We start from the raw sequence: 16,026 nt of genomic DNA, 5'->3' as shown, positions 1-16,026 counted from the left end.
CTGGTCACATGTACATCAGTCCTATTCACGTTTACTAGTCTCACCTCTCCTTCCCTCTTCCTACTAATTCTCATATTACTAGGTTATAGGGACAAAAGCATGTATCTACTACCAATACAATAATCCCAGCTTAGATGTCCATGTAAATAAAACAGAAAGGGACCACAGAAGATGAGGAATACATGGAAATTTCTTTGGTGCGGGAGGAACAGTACTACATTTCTAACAGTTGTTTTTTTTTTTTTTCTTGCGTTATGCGGGCCTCTCACCGTCGCGGCCTCTCCCACCTGCGGAGCACAGGCTCCGGACGCGCAGGCCCAGCGGCCATGGCTCACGGGCCCAGCCGCTCCGCGGCACGTGGGATCCTCCCGAAACGGGGCACGAACCCGCGTCTCCTGCATCGGCAGGCGGACTCCCAAGCACTGCGCCACCAGGGAAGCCCCTAACAGTTGTTTTTTGTTATTCTGTTTTGGATGTGAGAGCATTCATGGAACAAACAAGCATTATAACAGAAAAGTACACTGGCTAGATAAGACTAGACTTTAAAGCTACGGTCACTAGTGACAAGAGGAATAAGGAGGCATGGGGCATCTCTAAGTAGAGCGAAGAGATTTGAGTTCCCATGTGAGAATATATGCACGGTTGGCAGAACAGTCCTTTTCTGACTGGAGCAGGTTCCTTCAGGTCAAGGACAAAGACAGATGGGAGAAATTGTTAATCTACAACCCAAGCCCCACTCATGCCACAATCACAAAAGACAGGAGCTTCTCCTCTGACCACAGCCGTCACAAGGAGAAATGCTTTTTTCATACCATCAACCATCTTTACAGGTTCTGAAAAACGGTACTCACAATAAGCATTGTGACCAGAAGATTCTTCTTGGTGACCTGAGCATGAGAGAAGATGTAGTTCAGTACAGCGTTCATGTCACTCTTGTTCTCCTCCCGAAGGGCGAACACGCATTTGTCATAGTGACCTGCAAGCAGCAAAAAGAAGTGATCCTCACCCACGTACGAATGTTCATGTTTACATGCTATTTGTTTGTTTGCTAATGGCTCTACTTAGAAAACTGATAAGAAGTGAGAAGAAATACCGTAAGAATTTTCTTAGATGGATTTGTATAGAGTTGGCAGTGTCGTTTAGTAAAAGCAACCCGAGGCTAAGAGTCAGGCAACCTGGTATAAGACCTGGGCTCAAAGCCTAGCTCTGTTACCAATTTACTGTATGCTCCTGGGTAAATCACTACCTCTCTAAGGCCTGTTTTCATTAAAAAAAATTTTGACAGATCGGGGAAGGGTGCGTCTTACTGAGGAGCTGGGGATAACCCCAACCCCCTACCCTGACTCTAAACTCTCTTATTTAGCTTCCTGGAATTATTTCCTTAGAAGAGAGGGTTTGGCTGCTTAAAAAGAAACGTCAATACCACTAAACCCCAGCTAGAGATTCTGGTTCCATGTCTGACTCACTGAAAATGTTTCACCCTAACTAGGAGGTACAGTTTTAGCTCAAAAATAAAACACCAAACTTATCAATGTCCACAGGAAGGATGGCTGCTACCTCTGCAATCAACATTTTCCCCCCGGAAGTCCATGAAGCAGCTAAGCAATGCCTAGGAATTCCAAATCCAAACTAAGGCATAGATCAGGGAGAACCTTGCATGAAGTCAAAAGGTCTGTAGAGAGAGTACAGTTATGTATATTTTCATTGGCCTTTCACAAGGCCACCAGGGGCAGGTTAGTTCTCCCTAGCAGAGCTATGTTTTGCAACAGAAGCATAAGCTTCAGGTATACTATAGTGATATCTACCATGGGATACAAGTAATGTTCAGTTCTTTAAAAACAGCTTACCTCAGAATTAAATTTCCAAGCAAAGGACAATTAGTATTTGAATAGTCTCAAGGGTCAGAATTCTATGAAAATAGTAAAGGATTATCACCTTACTTCAGCCTGCAGGTTAGGTTACAAACCAAAACAGTGGCATTCAAACTGCATTACCATGGATTCCTCAAATACTGAATACAATCAACCAAGCAACTCTGCTTTTATCTATTTTAAATATTAGAGATTGACATAAGATTTCTTTTCAAAATAAAACTAAATATATTTGAAAAACAGTGGACTACAATATTTAGAGAGCTGCCAATGTCATAAAAGACCCATTTGAACAAAATGGAAGCTGTTTAAAAATTGGTTGTCCTATATAAATTCATATTTCTCCTGACCAAAACTTAGCTTTGAAGTGACAACAAAAATATATCTTGGTAACAGAAATTACTAGAACTGGGGGAAATAAAAAGAATATTTACCCAAGGAGAGGCAGTGGAGACACTAAGCAGAAAGAAAGCAATGATACCAAGTGCCTCTTTTTAAAAACTTTTTATTGTGAAGTATACATACAAAAGAATAAATACCCGAGTAACTACCATCTATCTTAACAGAACATTTTTAGTATCTTTGAAGGATCCAATGTGCTCCTCCTCAAAATCAACCGCTAAGCTGAATTTTAGGTTAATCATTCTTTTGCTCTTCTTTACATTTATCACAAATGTATACATAGTTTCATTTTTCCTGTTTTCAACTTGATAACAATGGAATCACTGTGTATGGATCATTCTGTAACTTGTTTCTTTCCCTCACCATTATGTTTTTGAGATTCATCTTTTGTTCATGTGTGTACCTCGGTTCATCTGTTTTCACTGCTGTAGAGTAATCCATTGCAGGAATATACTAGAATTCAATTATCTATTCTACTTGTGTATATTTGGGTTGTTTCCAGTCTTTTTTGCTATTCGTGAATAACACTGCCACAGACAGTACTGTATAGGTGTCCTTAATAAACATGTGTAAAAGTTTCTCTAGAGTATATCATCTAAAAGTGAAATTGCTAGGTTGAAGAGTATAAATAAGTTCAACTCCATTAGGTACTGACAAACTGTTTTCCAAAGTGGTTGTACCAATTTGCATTTCTGCTTACAGAAGTGGTGGAAGATGATGTGAAATTCAAATTTTTGCCAATCTTACTGTGGTTTTGGTTCACATTTCTCTAATTAGTAATAAGACTGAACATCTTTTCATGAGTTTGTGGATTATTTATGCTTCTTCTTTGGTGAATTACCTTTTTATATCTTTTGCCCATTTTTCTATTAGGTTGTCTTTTACTTATTGATTCAAAGCAGTGCTCTATAGATTACAGATACTAATCCTTTCTTAATTGCCATGATTTGTAAATATTTTCTTCCACATTGTGGCTTGTATTTTCAGTCTTTTTATGGTATCTTTTCACTAACAAAAGTTCTTAAGTGAGGGCTTCCCTGGTGGCGCAGTGGTTGAGAGTCTGCCTGCCGATGCAGGGGATACGGGTTCATGCCCTGGTCCGGGAAGATCCCACATGCCGTGGAGCGGCTAGGCCCGTGAGCCATGGCCACTGAGCCTGCGTGTCCGGAGCCTGTGCTCTGCAACAGGAGAGGCCACAACAGTGAGAGGCCCACGCACAGCAAAAAAAAAAGTTCTTAAGTGAGGTCAAATTACTTACCCTTTTCCTTTATAGTCTATATTGCTGGTCTTTTTTTTTTTTTAAGTTACCAGTAATTTAAAAAATATATTTATTTATTTATTTGGCTGCACCCAGTCTTAGTTGCGGTACGTGGGATCTTCATTACCAGCATGCAGGATCTTGGTTGCAGCATTCAGGATCTAGTTCCCTGACCAGGGATGGAACCCAGGCCCCCTGCATTGGGAGTGCAGAGTCTTAGCCACTGGACCACCAGGGAAATCCCTGTACTTACTGGTCTTATATGACAATATCGTCTCTGCCCTGAGGTCATAAGGATATTCTCCTAAAAATTTAGTAGCTTTGACTCTTTAGTACATGTTTAAATTTTCAATTCATCTGGAATTGATTTTTGCGTGTATCGCCTAGATTAGGGATCTTTTTTTTTTGGCAAATGAATAATCCTTTGTCCCAGCATCATTTATTGAAAAGTCTATCCTTTCCTCATGATTTACAATACCTGCTCTGCTGTAAAGTAAGTTTTCATATATGCTTGCATCTGCTTCTGGGTTAACAGAACCAGTGTTCCATTGTTCTATTAATCTGCCCCTACACCAATATCACAATCTCTTCATTACTATGGCTTTATATTAAAACTTGATATTTAACTGGACAAATACCTCCACAGTGTATTTCTTTAGAAGAATCTTGGTTACCTTTCCTTTCATGTAAATTATAGAATTAGCTTGACAAATTCCACAAAAATACACTAGTAAGATTTTTATCGGAATGTCAATGAATCTACAGATGAATTCAGGGAGAATCAACACTTTGCAAATATATATTCCAACCTAAGGCCGTGATATTTATTTAGATCTTCTTTATTATTTTTACTGATTATAATTTTCTCCAAAAGAGGTTGCACATTTTTTGTTAGACTTATTCCTTAGAATTTCATATTTTGTGTTGCTATTTTTTTTTTTTTTTTTTTTTTCTTGCGTTATGCGGGCCTCTCACTGTTGTGGCCTCTCCCATTTGCGGAGCACAGGCTCCGGACGCGCAGGCTCAGCGGCCATGGCTCACGGGCCCAGCCGCTCCGCGGCATGTGGGATCCTCCCGAAATGGGGCACGAACCCGCGTCTCCTGCATCGGCAGGCGGACTCTCAAGCACTGCGCCACCAGGGAAGCCCCTGTGTTGCTATTTTAAATGGAATATTTTTCCAAAATGCTCTTCTAAATGATTGTTCCACTATAAAACTTGAATTTTGTATATTGACTTTTGTATCCAGCAACTTTGTTAGATTTTAAATAATTCTAATAATAAATATGTGGATTTTTTTAGGCTTTCTAGGTAGACCTCATATCATATCTAATAGTGGCTGATTTACTTCCTTACTCCTTTCTAATCCTCATACCTTTTCATTCTTTTTCTTATCTTACTGCTCTGGCTGGGATATCCAGTATGATGCTGAATAGCAGTAATGATAGTATGTGTCGTTGTCTTATTCCTAATCTTAAAGAGAATGCTTTCAACATCTTACCACTAAGTATGATGCATTCTACAGATTTTTTTGTAGGAGAACTTTACATGATAAAAAGTTCCATTTCATTCTTAGCTGGCTAAGAATTTATCATGAATGCATATTAAATTTTGTCAGATACTTTTATCATCCATATCTTAAGATGATGGCCATGTTTTTTCCTGTTTTAATCTATTACATGATAAATGACATTAACCGGTTTTTCAAATATTAATCAAGCTTGCACTAGTGGGATAAAGCCAACTTCATTGTGATCTATTATTTCACACACTGCTGCATTTAGTTTGCAATATTTACTTGAGTATTTCTCCTTGTCATGAGTGGGAGAGTCATCCTTTAAGGACTGGAAAAGGGAGCAAGACTGATAAAAGAAAACATTAGGTAATCTTTCAAATTCTGTGGTGTTTCACTGCCATCTTGTGGCAGAAAGCAGTATCAGCAGTATGTAGCTTTAAAATCTTAGCCAGGGTATTTTAGTCAGAGACTTTGTACATCACTTAGTAAAGCTCTACAGAGAAAGCCAGGGATAAATTCCACCTAACTGATACACTGAAAAGCACTGGAAAATCTGAGCCTTTTTCAGAGGGCTGTGGTTCAATCCATGGATTAGCTGCTGAGAGGCAAGCTCTTTGGATAGGGTTTCTCAATTTCAGCCTGGTCGTGACTCAACCAGCTCTCACTGTACAAGGTCAAGAAGATGCCAATCTTCTGCTAGAAAAAATTTCTCAGCCCTCTCCCAGAAGCACACTGGATTCACAATCTCATCAAGCTGTGTTTTGTTGTTGTTCTTTCTTTGGCGCTAGTGAGATATAGAGGTTTAATTTTTAAGGGACTGGTGAAAGGAGGAAGAGTTTGTTAATGTCAAGTGTTAGTGACAGGATGGACTGGCTCAGCTGTTGCTCAGTCCTCGAAGGAAATGGTGCCAGATACAGAGTCCTCAGGAAAGAACTTACCATTCTGGAATTGCGTCTCTACTCGCAGGTACTGCCGCAGCAGGTCCATCACCACAGCCTTCATGTGGCCTCGGATACCACTGCGGTACCTGGGCAAACAGAAAAAGGTCCCCACTGAAAATCCTGACAGGCTAACACTGTTAAATAACAGACTATTACATAATAAACCCAGAGCCCAGATTTACTAGAATTTCTACTGAACTGCTTTCCTTCTAATATAGGACAGGACAGGAGACAGCCTAGAATCAACTAACCAGATCAATTAAAATTCAAGTCTAAAAGAAATATGGCTACAGACAAGATTTTTTCTTTTTCTTATTAAGGAATCAAGAAAAAAAGAGTGCAAAACAAAACCAAAAACCACTTGATAGCCCTACCTACCAACACCCTGGTTCAGTCCCCACTGCTAAGTTGAAACGATCACCACACCCTTGAAGTGGTTAAGGGGTATCTGAAAAGTTTATGAATATCTTAAAGTTGAAAATGTCCTGTGAAGGTTCCTTTAATCCAACAGCTGAGTCCATAAGCTAAGGAGAATAAATATCAAATGGGGCCCTATGCCAGAATAAAAATTAGGAGTTTCATGGAAATTGCAAGGAAAAAGAAAACAATGAGATTGCTGTGCCTTAATAATTGACAGAAAGATGCAGAATAAAGTCATCAGAAACACTGAGTCGGAGAGCTAGCTCACGATTCTAAGATATTTAGTAGATATAACGTATTTTCTAAGATAGAGGTGCTTTCTAATTTCTCTAAGTCAAACCTGAAGTAAACCTCTTTGTGACTACTTAGAAGAAAGGAAGGTATGGGGATGCGCAGGTCTGGGAATCTGGAGTTCCATGTAACTACCTCTGCACCAGCTGGACAATGCTCTGAGTGTTCATGAAGAAGACTTCCCGTTCAGATTTCCGGTTCAATGTAGCTGCGTGGCTATCTAGGATGTTGGCAATCTAAAGTATAAGAAAGGGGAAAAAAATGAAGCCCAGCATAGTAAAGGGACCCAAAGCATTAGCCTGCATAGCATCAACACTAGGAATCTTCTTAATTGTAACATGACAGTTTCTATCTTTCACATGTTGAGAGTAGCTGCAAGTAACCTGGTATAGTTTAGGGGCCCATTCATGATAAATAGGAAAGCAAAGGGTAATAAGTATGCTGCTGAGATAGTAAGGAAGTCTCTGATGATAGAACTACAAATATCTGCCTACTTTAAATTCACAAAAATACTTCTAATTAAGGCACAGCCCCAAGAACAAAACTCTACGGGATACATGGCCAATATGCTTTCCTCTTAACTACAGATACTTTACATTTCACACACAGTACTTACCTTATTGGGCTTGTATCATGAAGCAGTTTTGTAAAGGGCACAATGCTTAAAACTTCAAAAGCACAACATCCAGACAGTAAGGAGGATCCAAACAGGAAGGAATCCTACAACATGAACTCTAGCATGGGCAGCCAGTAGAAAATGACAGTGTTACTCTATAGATACCTGCTGGCTGGGAAACTGACAGAGGACTGATGTGATGTTGCTAGCATACTGAGCCATTTCCTTCTTGATAGACTTCTCTACATTGGGGGGGATACGACCAGAGACACTGGTCATGATATCTTGCAGTTCTAGGAGAGGCAAGGAGGGATCTCTGAGGGTCTTCATCAACCGTTCAACCCAGTCTTTTACCTGAGAAGAAGGAAATAATAAAATAGGAACCAGACAAAATTAACACAATCCCCCAAATAAAATATCTGAATTCACTACCATATAGTACAGGCGTACCGTGCTTTATTGTGCATTGCTTTATTGCACTTCGCAAATCTTGCATTTTTTACAAATTTCAATTTGTAAAACCCTGTGTTGGGCACCATTTTTCCAACAGCATTTGCTCACTTCATGTCTCTGTGTCACATTTTGGTAATTCTTGCACTGTTTCAAACCCTCCACCAGCAAAAAGATTACAACTCAATGAAGGCTCAGATGATGGTTAGCATTTATTAGCAACAGAGCATTTTTTAATTTAGGCATAAATTTTTAGACATAATGCTATTGCACACTTAATAGACTATAGTGTAAACATAACTTTTCTATGCACTGGGAAGCCAAAAAATTCATGTGACTTGCTTTCTTGTAATACATGCTTTATCGCGGTGGTCTGGAACCAAACCCACAATATCTCCGAGGTATGCCTGTACTTACTTTGAAATTGCAATATAAGCACCTAACATTGTCTTTATTCTCTGGTTTAAATCCCAATTAAATGCGAAGTCAATAACAGAGATAAGAAGCAAGGATTTAAAGACTTCAAATCCCACAGCTAACGGTGGGAGAGTTTCGGATCAAACAGCTTTCTTTTTCTCCCTCTGAAAAAAAAATCCTTACGTGACTTTTAAACTATCTTAGAGAACAGGTACCCTATTATGTATACGCCTTCCCCCACACCACCTCCCCAAGAAAAGTGATTCATACCCTGCTGCTAAAGAAAGGATCTGGAAGGCAGTATCCATTCATCACGTTGACCAAATTATCCAGGACATAGTGGAATACTCGATGGAGCTTCTCGCCTCTGAGTGCTGTGCTCTGGATCCGTGGCAGACTGCCTGTGTGAAGCTCAGCCTGTCAATCCCAATGAGAGATCAAGTCATCCACTACCTTCTATTCAGGGTACAAACACACCACTGCAACTTAGATTCATCATGCAAAATCAAGACTCCTCTTCACCATACCCAGCTACAAGGAGAGAAGTCAATGGAGGAAGCATCATAAGGAAAATCACGGAATCTTAGTATCATAACTCTCACAAATTCTAGTTCCATAATACCAAAGGCACACATACAAGCCATAAGATCGGGCTAAAAAGCTTAAGGAAAAACTGGAAAACCAAGGACTGAAATCACTTGCCTTTCCAAACTACTGTTACCGTGTAATCAGCTCTTGGAGAGCAATAGTAAAAGTATCTTCCTACTCACCTGCTGGACCTTGCTGGGGTTGTCCAGCTGCATTTTGGCTATTACACAGCCCGGGTCAAGAGCTGCTCCAGGCCGCTTGACATAATGGATACAGCCAGACTCTGCAGCTGTTAAGGTCATTACCATCTTCATGACCTACAGTGAAAATAAAATGTCTTAGGACCTAGCTTTAGGGATTAATAACAGCTACTGACACTTCCCCTTTCTATTTTCTACTTCCTTTCTGTTACTCTTGAGTCCTAGTCAATTCCAGCCAACTCTTGTCCCACCTTCCCTCCCATGGCCCGGAAGCCCAATCACCACCCTGACCTCGATCTCAGCATAGCACTGGCCAGCGAACACATGGCCTCCATCCTCCACAATGTACTGGATTAACTTCCCAGCAGAAGGTGAGCGCATCACCGAAGGGTCATTTTCCTTCTCAAACACACAGGTTTTGTTGCCAATCGTGATGCGATACCTAGGAGATAAGTGGGAGTATGTAAGTCAATAAATCACCTCAAATTGTAAAAGATAATGGTAGGATAATGTCAATCTTAAAAAAAAACCCTGAAAACTTCATTCTACACACACACACACAAACACACACACACACACACACACATACACACAGCATTTATTGGATCCTTTTTTTAAAAAAATATTTATTTATTTGGTTGCACTGGGTTTTAGTTGCGGCTCACGGGCTCCTATATTTGCGGCTTGCTGGCTCCTTAGTTGTGGCAGGTGGGCTCCTCAGTTGCAGCACACATGTGGGATCTAGTTCCCCGACCAGGGATCCAACCCGGGCCCCCTGCATTGGGAGCGTGGAGTCTTAACCACTGTGCCACCAGGGAAGTCCCTTGCATCTTTGTTTACAATGCCAAATAACCCAAATTTCCTTCAATAAGGGTCAGATTAAATAAATTATGATACATTCATATAATGGAATAATATACGACCATTAAAAAGAATAGGTACCTCCATCAAGGAAAAAAAAATGCTGATGTAATAGCTACCATTTTTTGAACTCTTACTATATCACAATGTTCTACAACCTTTCCATGTGTTAATTCAGTTAATTACCACAGCCACACTGCATGATTGGTGCTGAATAGTATAAAAAATGTTAAAGGAAAAAATAAGGTACAGAACTAAATGTTATTTTTATTTGTGAATATATTTAAAAGAAAAACAGTATGTACATATATGTAACTTGTATATACATACAAAATTTCTGCAAAAACATATGAGACTGTTAACAGTGGTAGCATATAAAAAGGGGAATTTATTTTTCATTGTCTGCACACACAGGAGTGGCGGAGAGACAATTTTTAAAAATTCATTCATTCGTTCGTTCGTTCATTTATTTATTTATTTATTTATGGCTGCGTTGGGTCTTTGTTGCTGAGCACGGACTTTCTCTAGTTGCGGCAAGTGGGAGCTGCTCTTCGTTGTGGTGCACAGTCTTCTCATTGCCAGGGCTTCAGCAGTTGTGGCATGCGGGCTTTGGTAGTTGTGGCTCGCAGGCTCTAGAGCACAGGCTTACTAATTGTGGCACATGGGCTTAGCTGCTCCGCAGCATGTGGGATCTTCCAGGACCAGGGCTCGAACCTGTGTCCCCTGCATTGGCAAGCAGATTCTTAACCACTGCGCCACCAGGGAAGCTCAGAGACAATGTTTTTAATTATAAATACTTCTTAATACTCTTGAAATTTTTGTTAAGCGCATGTACTATTTTTTTTAATTAGAATAGAATCCACAAAAAGACCTTGAAAAATCCCAAGAGTTAGTGACTACTCAGAGAAAAGACTGATACAATGACCAGCAAATGGACCTTAAACAGCCACTCACCTATCCACCTCCTCCTTCATGTACGTGGTATAACTGCTGCCATCATAGGACAAGAGCAGTCCTCCATCACTCAGCCGATGCACATCTACTTCCACACACGAGCCATTCATGATCACCACGTAGGAGTTCGGGGACTGTCGAGTCACCTGTAGGAAATGAGACCCCAAAGAGACAAGTCAGTGTGTCCCTTCCAGGGGGAGTCCCAGACAAAATTTCGGTATCTCAGAGATCTAGGTAAGAAAGCTCTGCCAGAGAGGAAGGAAATTAATGGCACTGGTGCTCTGAACACTAGTGTCTGTGGGCATGGCTCAGCCTTGCTGCAAGCAAAGAGGGGGGACCTTAGATGCATCTCCCTGCTCTGGTTGCTCTCTGTCTCCTTTATCTCTTGGCTGCATATGTGAAATTAAGCAACAGCTAAAACATTTTCAGAATCATAAAGTACTGCTTTGACACAAGGCTACTGACACTAATAATGACTCTAATTTCACTAACACCCAGCCCTGCAGTAAACCAAACTTTCACCCCATCTCTTGACCTAAAGGAAGCAGGTTGACAAAGAGAGAGGCAAAAAGTACGTTGGCTTCAGTGGGGTTCAGCATACCTTCAGTACATACTTGACTCCCTCATAGATAAGTTCAACATCTACTGTATTCAGAAGTGTATGAGCAGAAAGGACTTGACCCCTGAAAGAACAACAATGTGAGAGACACTTCTAGAAAGTTCTAAAAGTTTATAAGGGAATCTCAAAGGTTATCAGTTATAGCATTTCCTTGAATAGTAAGACTGAAAACAACCTAAAGGACCATCATCATTAAGGGACTGATATATAAATTACAAAAAAGCCATATAATGGAATATTATGCGGCCATTAAGAAAGAAAGATGAAGCCCTTTATGCACTAACGTGAAATACTCTCTAAAATACACTGTTAAATGAAAAAAGCAGGTGAAATTGTGTAGGACAGCTTCAGAGTATGCTACCACTTGTGTTTAAAAAAAATAGGTGGTAGGAAGAAACAAATATTACATATATATGCTTATATAACTTACCATATGTCTGAAAGATTACAGACAGAAACTGGTAACTTGGGTTGACTACAGGGAAGGAAACTGGGTGGCCAGGGAACAAAGGTAAGAAGGAGACCTTTCACTACATACCTTTTTGTGCCTTTTGAATTTTAAACCATGTGAATATATTAAAAATAAATAAAATTAAAACAAAAAAATTTTGAGAAAAGCTCCAGTGCAATCAACCCTCATCTACCCCTATGAACTGAATTTTATTTGGGGTCTTAAAAAATAAAGGCAGTAGGCCATGGCTGGGTGGAGGGGAAAGGGAAGGACATTGCCAAGGAAGGAAAGAAACACTCTCTCTTAAGAAAGACTTTGATAATAATGAAAGGAGGGAGTAAAAATGCAAGTGAGGCAAGTTGTTAATAATGTGTGGATCTGGACAAAGAATACATAGAAGTTGTTTGTATTATTCACGCAATTCTTCTATAAGTCTGAAATTATTTCAAAACACAAGTTTTAAAAATAAATTTAAAGTAACGTTAAAAAGGTAAGGGGAGCTCGTAAAGGAGAGATTACGTGTGACATATCTGTACACCAGTAGGGAAACCATTTAACTAGGTTAGAGATTGCATGCTGAAGAATAGAAATGAGTATGGCTCGAGTGGTAAAAAGGCGCCATAGTATATAGGGAGTTGGAAGTCACTCTGAGGGACTTAGATCTGATACAGAAGGGAAATGTGAGCTGATGAAGGTTTTAGTGCATAAGTGTAACATAGTGAAAGATTTTCATGGTAAGACTTGAACAACTGAAATCTCAGTTCAATTTTTTAAATTTTGTTTCTTTTCTTCCTTTCAGACACCTCAAAATGGAGCTGATGTAAGTCTAACAACACAGAAAGAATTAAAGTGCCTGTGATTAAAGTGCTATCAAATGATTGGCCTTGTGGACAATTCCTCCAGAGACTCAAAGGCAGAGCTCAGTCTTCAGAACCAGTGTTGGAAATGAGTTTAGCCCCACACATACTTGAAAGACTCATGAGGTCATCTTGAATATCAGCCTCAATTATTAATTCCTGAAATTTTACAAGTCATATATGAAATATTCAGGGTTCCTTGCTAGAGTAAAACACCAGATTTTCATCACCAGGGCTTGAAGAGATTTGATGCTTTACAGAACAGAATGTTTACTTCAGCTGGACTCCAGTTTTTAAAAAGCAACCTATTCTAACTGTGGTACAAACCAATTTCTAGAATCTGCCCTTAGAGCCCCAAAATCATTTGCCATAAACTCCTACATCCCTTCTCTCCCCTGCCTCCATGGTCAGTGAATAACAAGTAGCACTCACAAGCTGCCAGGAACAGAGAGAAGAATAAATGGGCCTCTGAACTTCAGTCCTGCACTCAGGACCATTAGTTAGCTTGCACAGACTATGAGAAGCAAAGCCTACCTCTCTAAGGAGTGAAGGAAGTTGGAGATGCTATTCCGCAGGCTCACATCTGCCACGTGGAGAGCCCCACACACAACTCCCAACATGGTGTCAGGTCGCTCTGCCTGAAAAGAAGGAAAAGAGAGCAGATCAATGGCAGGGTCACTTGGCACCATGGCCCCTCAATTTAAATCAGGCTCAAATGTGCTGTGAAGAATCAGCTACCATTGAGAGTCTCCATCCTTATAGTCCAAATGACTTTTTTTTAACATTTACTCTTTTTTTAAAAGTATTTTTTTTAATTTTTATTTATTTTATTTATTGATTTTTGGCTGCATTGGGTTTTCGTTGCTGCACGTGGGCTTTTTCTAGTTGAGGTGAGCAGGGGCTACTCTTCATTGTGGTGTGCGGGCTTCTCACTGTGGTGGCTTCTCTTGTTTCAGAGCACGGGCTCTAGGTGTGCAGGCTTCAGTACTTGCGGTACACGGGCTCAGTAGTTGTGGTACACGGGCTCAGTAGTTGTGGCTCGCGGGCCCTAGAGCACAGGCTCAGTAGTTGTGGCACACGGGCTTAGTTGCTCCGTGGCATGTAGGATCTTCCTGGATCAGGGCTCGAACCCGTGTCCCCTGCATAGGCAGGCGGATTCTTAACCACTGTGCTACCAGGGAAGCCCCCAACTGATTTTTGAGACAAAAACACATTTATTTTTAGAATCTGAATAGAGGTCTCATTTGAATAGAGATGAAAAACACCTTTCCCTCCACCCTCCCTAAGATTTCCACTGAGCCAATCGAAGCGTAGCTCAAAAACAAGCTTTTGTCACAAATAAACTTCAAAAGGTACAAAGATTTGGCTACTAATAATCTCAAGGAAAAATGGTGTATAACCAAAATTTGGACCTCCAGCTAATTTACATGAATCTAACAATTTTATACAAAATCTTGAGTAATTTATATTAGCCCAGCGATTCAGGAACAAAGGGTAACTTCTGTTGATTAAAATGAGGACCCTCTCATCAGTGCTTGGTAGATAGATGTAAAAGTTGGTAACTCTGAACCAGATTTAACATCAAGTGAGGAAAGAGAAAGTATTTCAATCCCTGCGTGCCTCTCTTCAAACATACCCTTGGAAATAATACTACAACCTATAAGGTGACTGTGTAACACAGGCACAAGAACTCTTACAGTGCTAAAATCACACTGACTCCTAGATTTTTCCACGTAGACCAAGAACGATTCAGATTAGAATCAAATAAATTTTATCTAGCGGCATGGACTGATCACACCACAAGCCTATAAAAACCCAATCCCAGAAGCTGTTTGTGTAAGTGGAGAAATACACACCTGTACTTTTTCTGCTATCAGTCTGTCCAGCCAGCCAGTGTCAATTCTATTCATCTGAAAGCTTTCAGTCTCCAACAATTTGATCAGGTATTCGACTGTAGTTCGAAAGTCGCCCCGGATAGATAGTTCCTTCAAAGCCACCACCATATTTCTGGGAGAAGGATAGAAGCAGATCTGTTTCAGCAACAAATGTTCTAGTGTTTTTCAATAATTTTCAAGAATTGTTTCATTCCTTTAGAGTTTCAGGAGGCGGGGGAGAGAGACAGACAGTTCCAAGAACAAATGAGGGTGCAGATATATATGTGCTCATTCCAGATAGAATTTTCAAGAAGTCAGCAAACTTACGAGTCTGATTAATATTACCATAAGAGCATCAGTAGATCACATATATTTTATTATACGGAATACAGAACAAATTATCCGCAAAGCACCCAGTTTTCACTGTTCCCATCATTCCATTCATCTATTGCTGGCTAACAAGAATTAGGGCATAATTCTCTCCTCCTTACACCTTTTTTAGTTTATTTAGGTAAAGTTTACATTTAATAAAATATACTTAAGTATACTGTTCAGTGAATTTTTACAAACACTAATGCCTTAATTTAAAGGTTTCCATACAATGGAGGTTAACTGGCTGGGGAAAGTCAGGTATTAGCCTGACACTGCATGTGAGACTGGTGTTTTTTTTTAAGCTGCATTTTAGCCATCTGTGGAATGACTTGCTCATTACTTTGATTACTTTCCAATTAAGTGTTAAATTATCTAACTTTAACAAAATTTCAAATACCATGGGGTTTTTCCCTGTATATTTCTGCCCAGTGTTATGCTGAACAGGGCAGGTCCCTACTTCAACAAATATTTATTATGCATCTCACAGACTCAAGACACATACTAGACTCTTAAGGGAGAGAGAATGTGGAGACAATAATCACTTTAAAAATATATGACAGGGCTTCCCTGGTGGCGCAGTGGTTGAGAGTCCACCTGCCGATGCAGGGGACACGGGTTCGTGCCCCAGTCCGGGAAGATCCCACATGCCGCGGAGTGGCTGGGCCCGTGAGCCATGGCCGCTGAGCCTGCGCGTCCAGAGGTCGTGCTCCGCAACGGGAGAGGCCACAACAGTGAGAGGCCCGCGTACCACACACACACACACACACACACACACACACACACACACACACAAAATATATATATATATGACATAATATCATAAATACCAGTAGAGAGATATAAGCAAAGTATGGAGCGGTTCTAAGAGGGGAGAAAATCCACCTCCCTATGATTTCATAAAGAATGTGAGACCTGACATAGCAAACAAACTTATGGTTACCATAAGGGGAAAGGGAGGGGGGAGGGATAAATTAGGAACATAAGATTAAGTGATACAAACTACTACTATACATAAAATAGATAAGCAACATGTTTTTACTGAATAGCATGGGGAACTACATTCAGTATCT

At 40.2% G+C, this 16,026-nt stretch overlaps 1 protein-coding gene across 4 annotated transcripts in view; it reads right to left on the bottom strand.

Moving 5' to 3' along the window:
* Positions 1-16,026, bottom strand: part of ACACA (acetyl-CoA carboxylase alpha) — a 284,020-nt gene that overhangs the window by 136,056 nt on the left and 131,938 nt on the right. For all 4 annotated transcript variants that reach the window (XM_007464885.1, XM_007464886.1, XM_007464887.1 and 1 more), the window contains 11 exons: positions 14,567-14,717; positions 13,245-13,348; positions 11,385-11,466; positions 10,784-10,929; positions 9,260-9,410; positions 8,951-9,085; positions 8,451-8,597; positions 7,479-7,667; positions 6,833-6,933; positions 5,984-6,072; positions 852-976 (listed from right to left, as the gene is read on the bottom strand). In XM_007464885.1, the coding sequence (XP_007464947.1) occupies positions 852-976; positions 5,984-6,072; positions 6,833-6,933; positions 7,479-7,667; positions 8,451-8,597; positions 8,951-9,085; positions 9,260-9,410; positions 10,784-10,929; positions 11,385-11,466; positions 13,245-13,348; positions 14,567-14,717 (1,420 nt within the window). The remainder of the gene's footprint in view (positions 1-851; positions 977-5,983; positions 6,073-6,832; positions 6,934-7,478; positions 7,668-8,450; positions 8,598-8,950; positions 9,086-9,259; positions 9,411-10,783; positions 10,930-11,384; positions 11,467-13,244; positions 13,349-14,566; positions 14,718-16,026) is intronic.

The sequence above is a fragment of the Lipotes vexillifer genome, unplaced genomic scaffold (assembly GCF_000442215.2).
Source record: "Lipotes vexillifer unplaced genomic scaffold, Lipotes_vexillifer_v1.1 scaffold788, whole genome shotgun sequence".
Taxonomy (NCBI): domain Eukaryota; kingdom Metazoa; phylum Chordata; class Mammalia; order Artiodactyla; family Lipotidae; genus Lipotes; species Lipotes vexillifer.
Note: the sequence above shows the minus strand (reverse complement) of the source record. Positions and strands in the feature narration are given on the sequence as shown.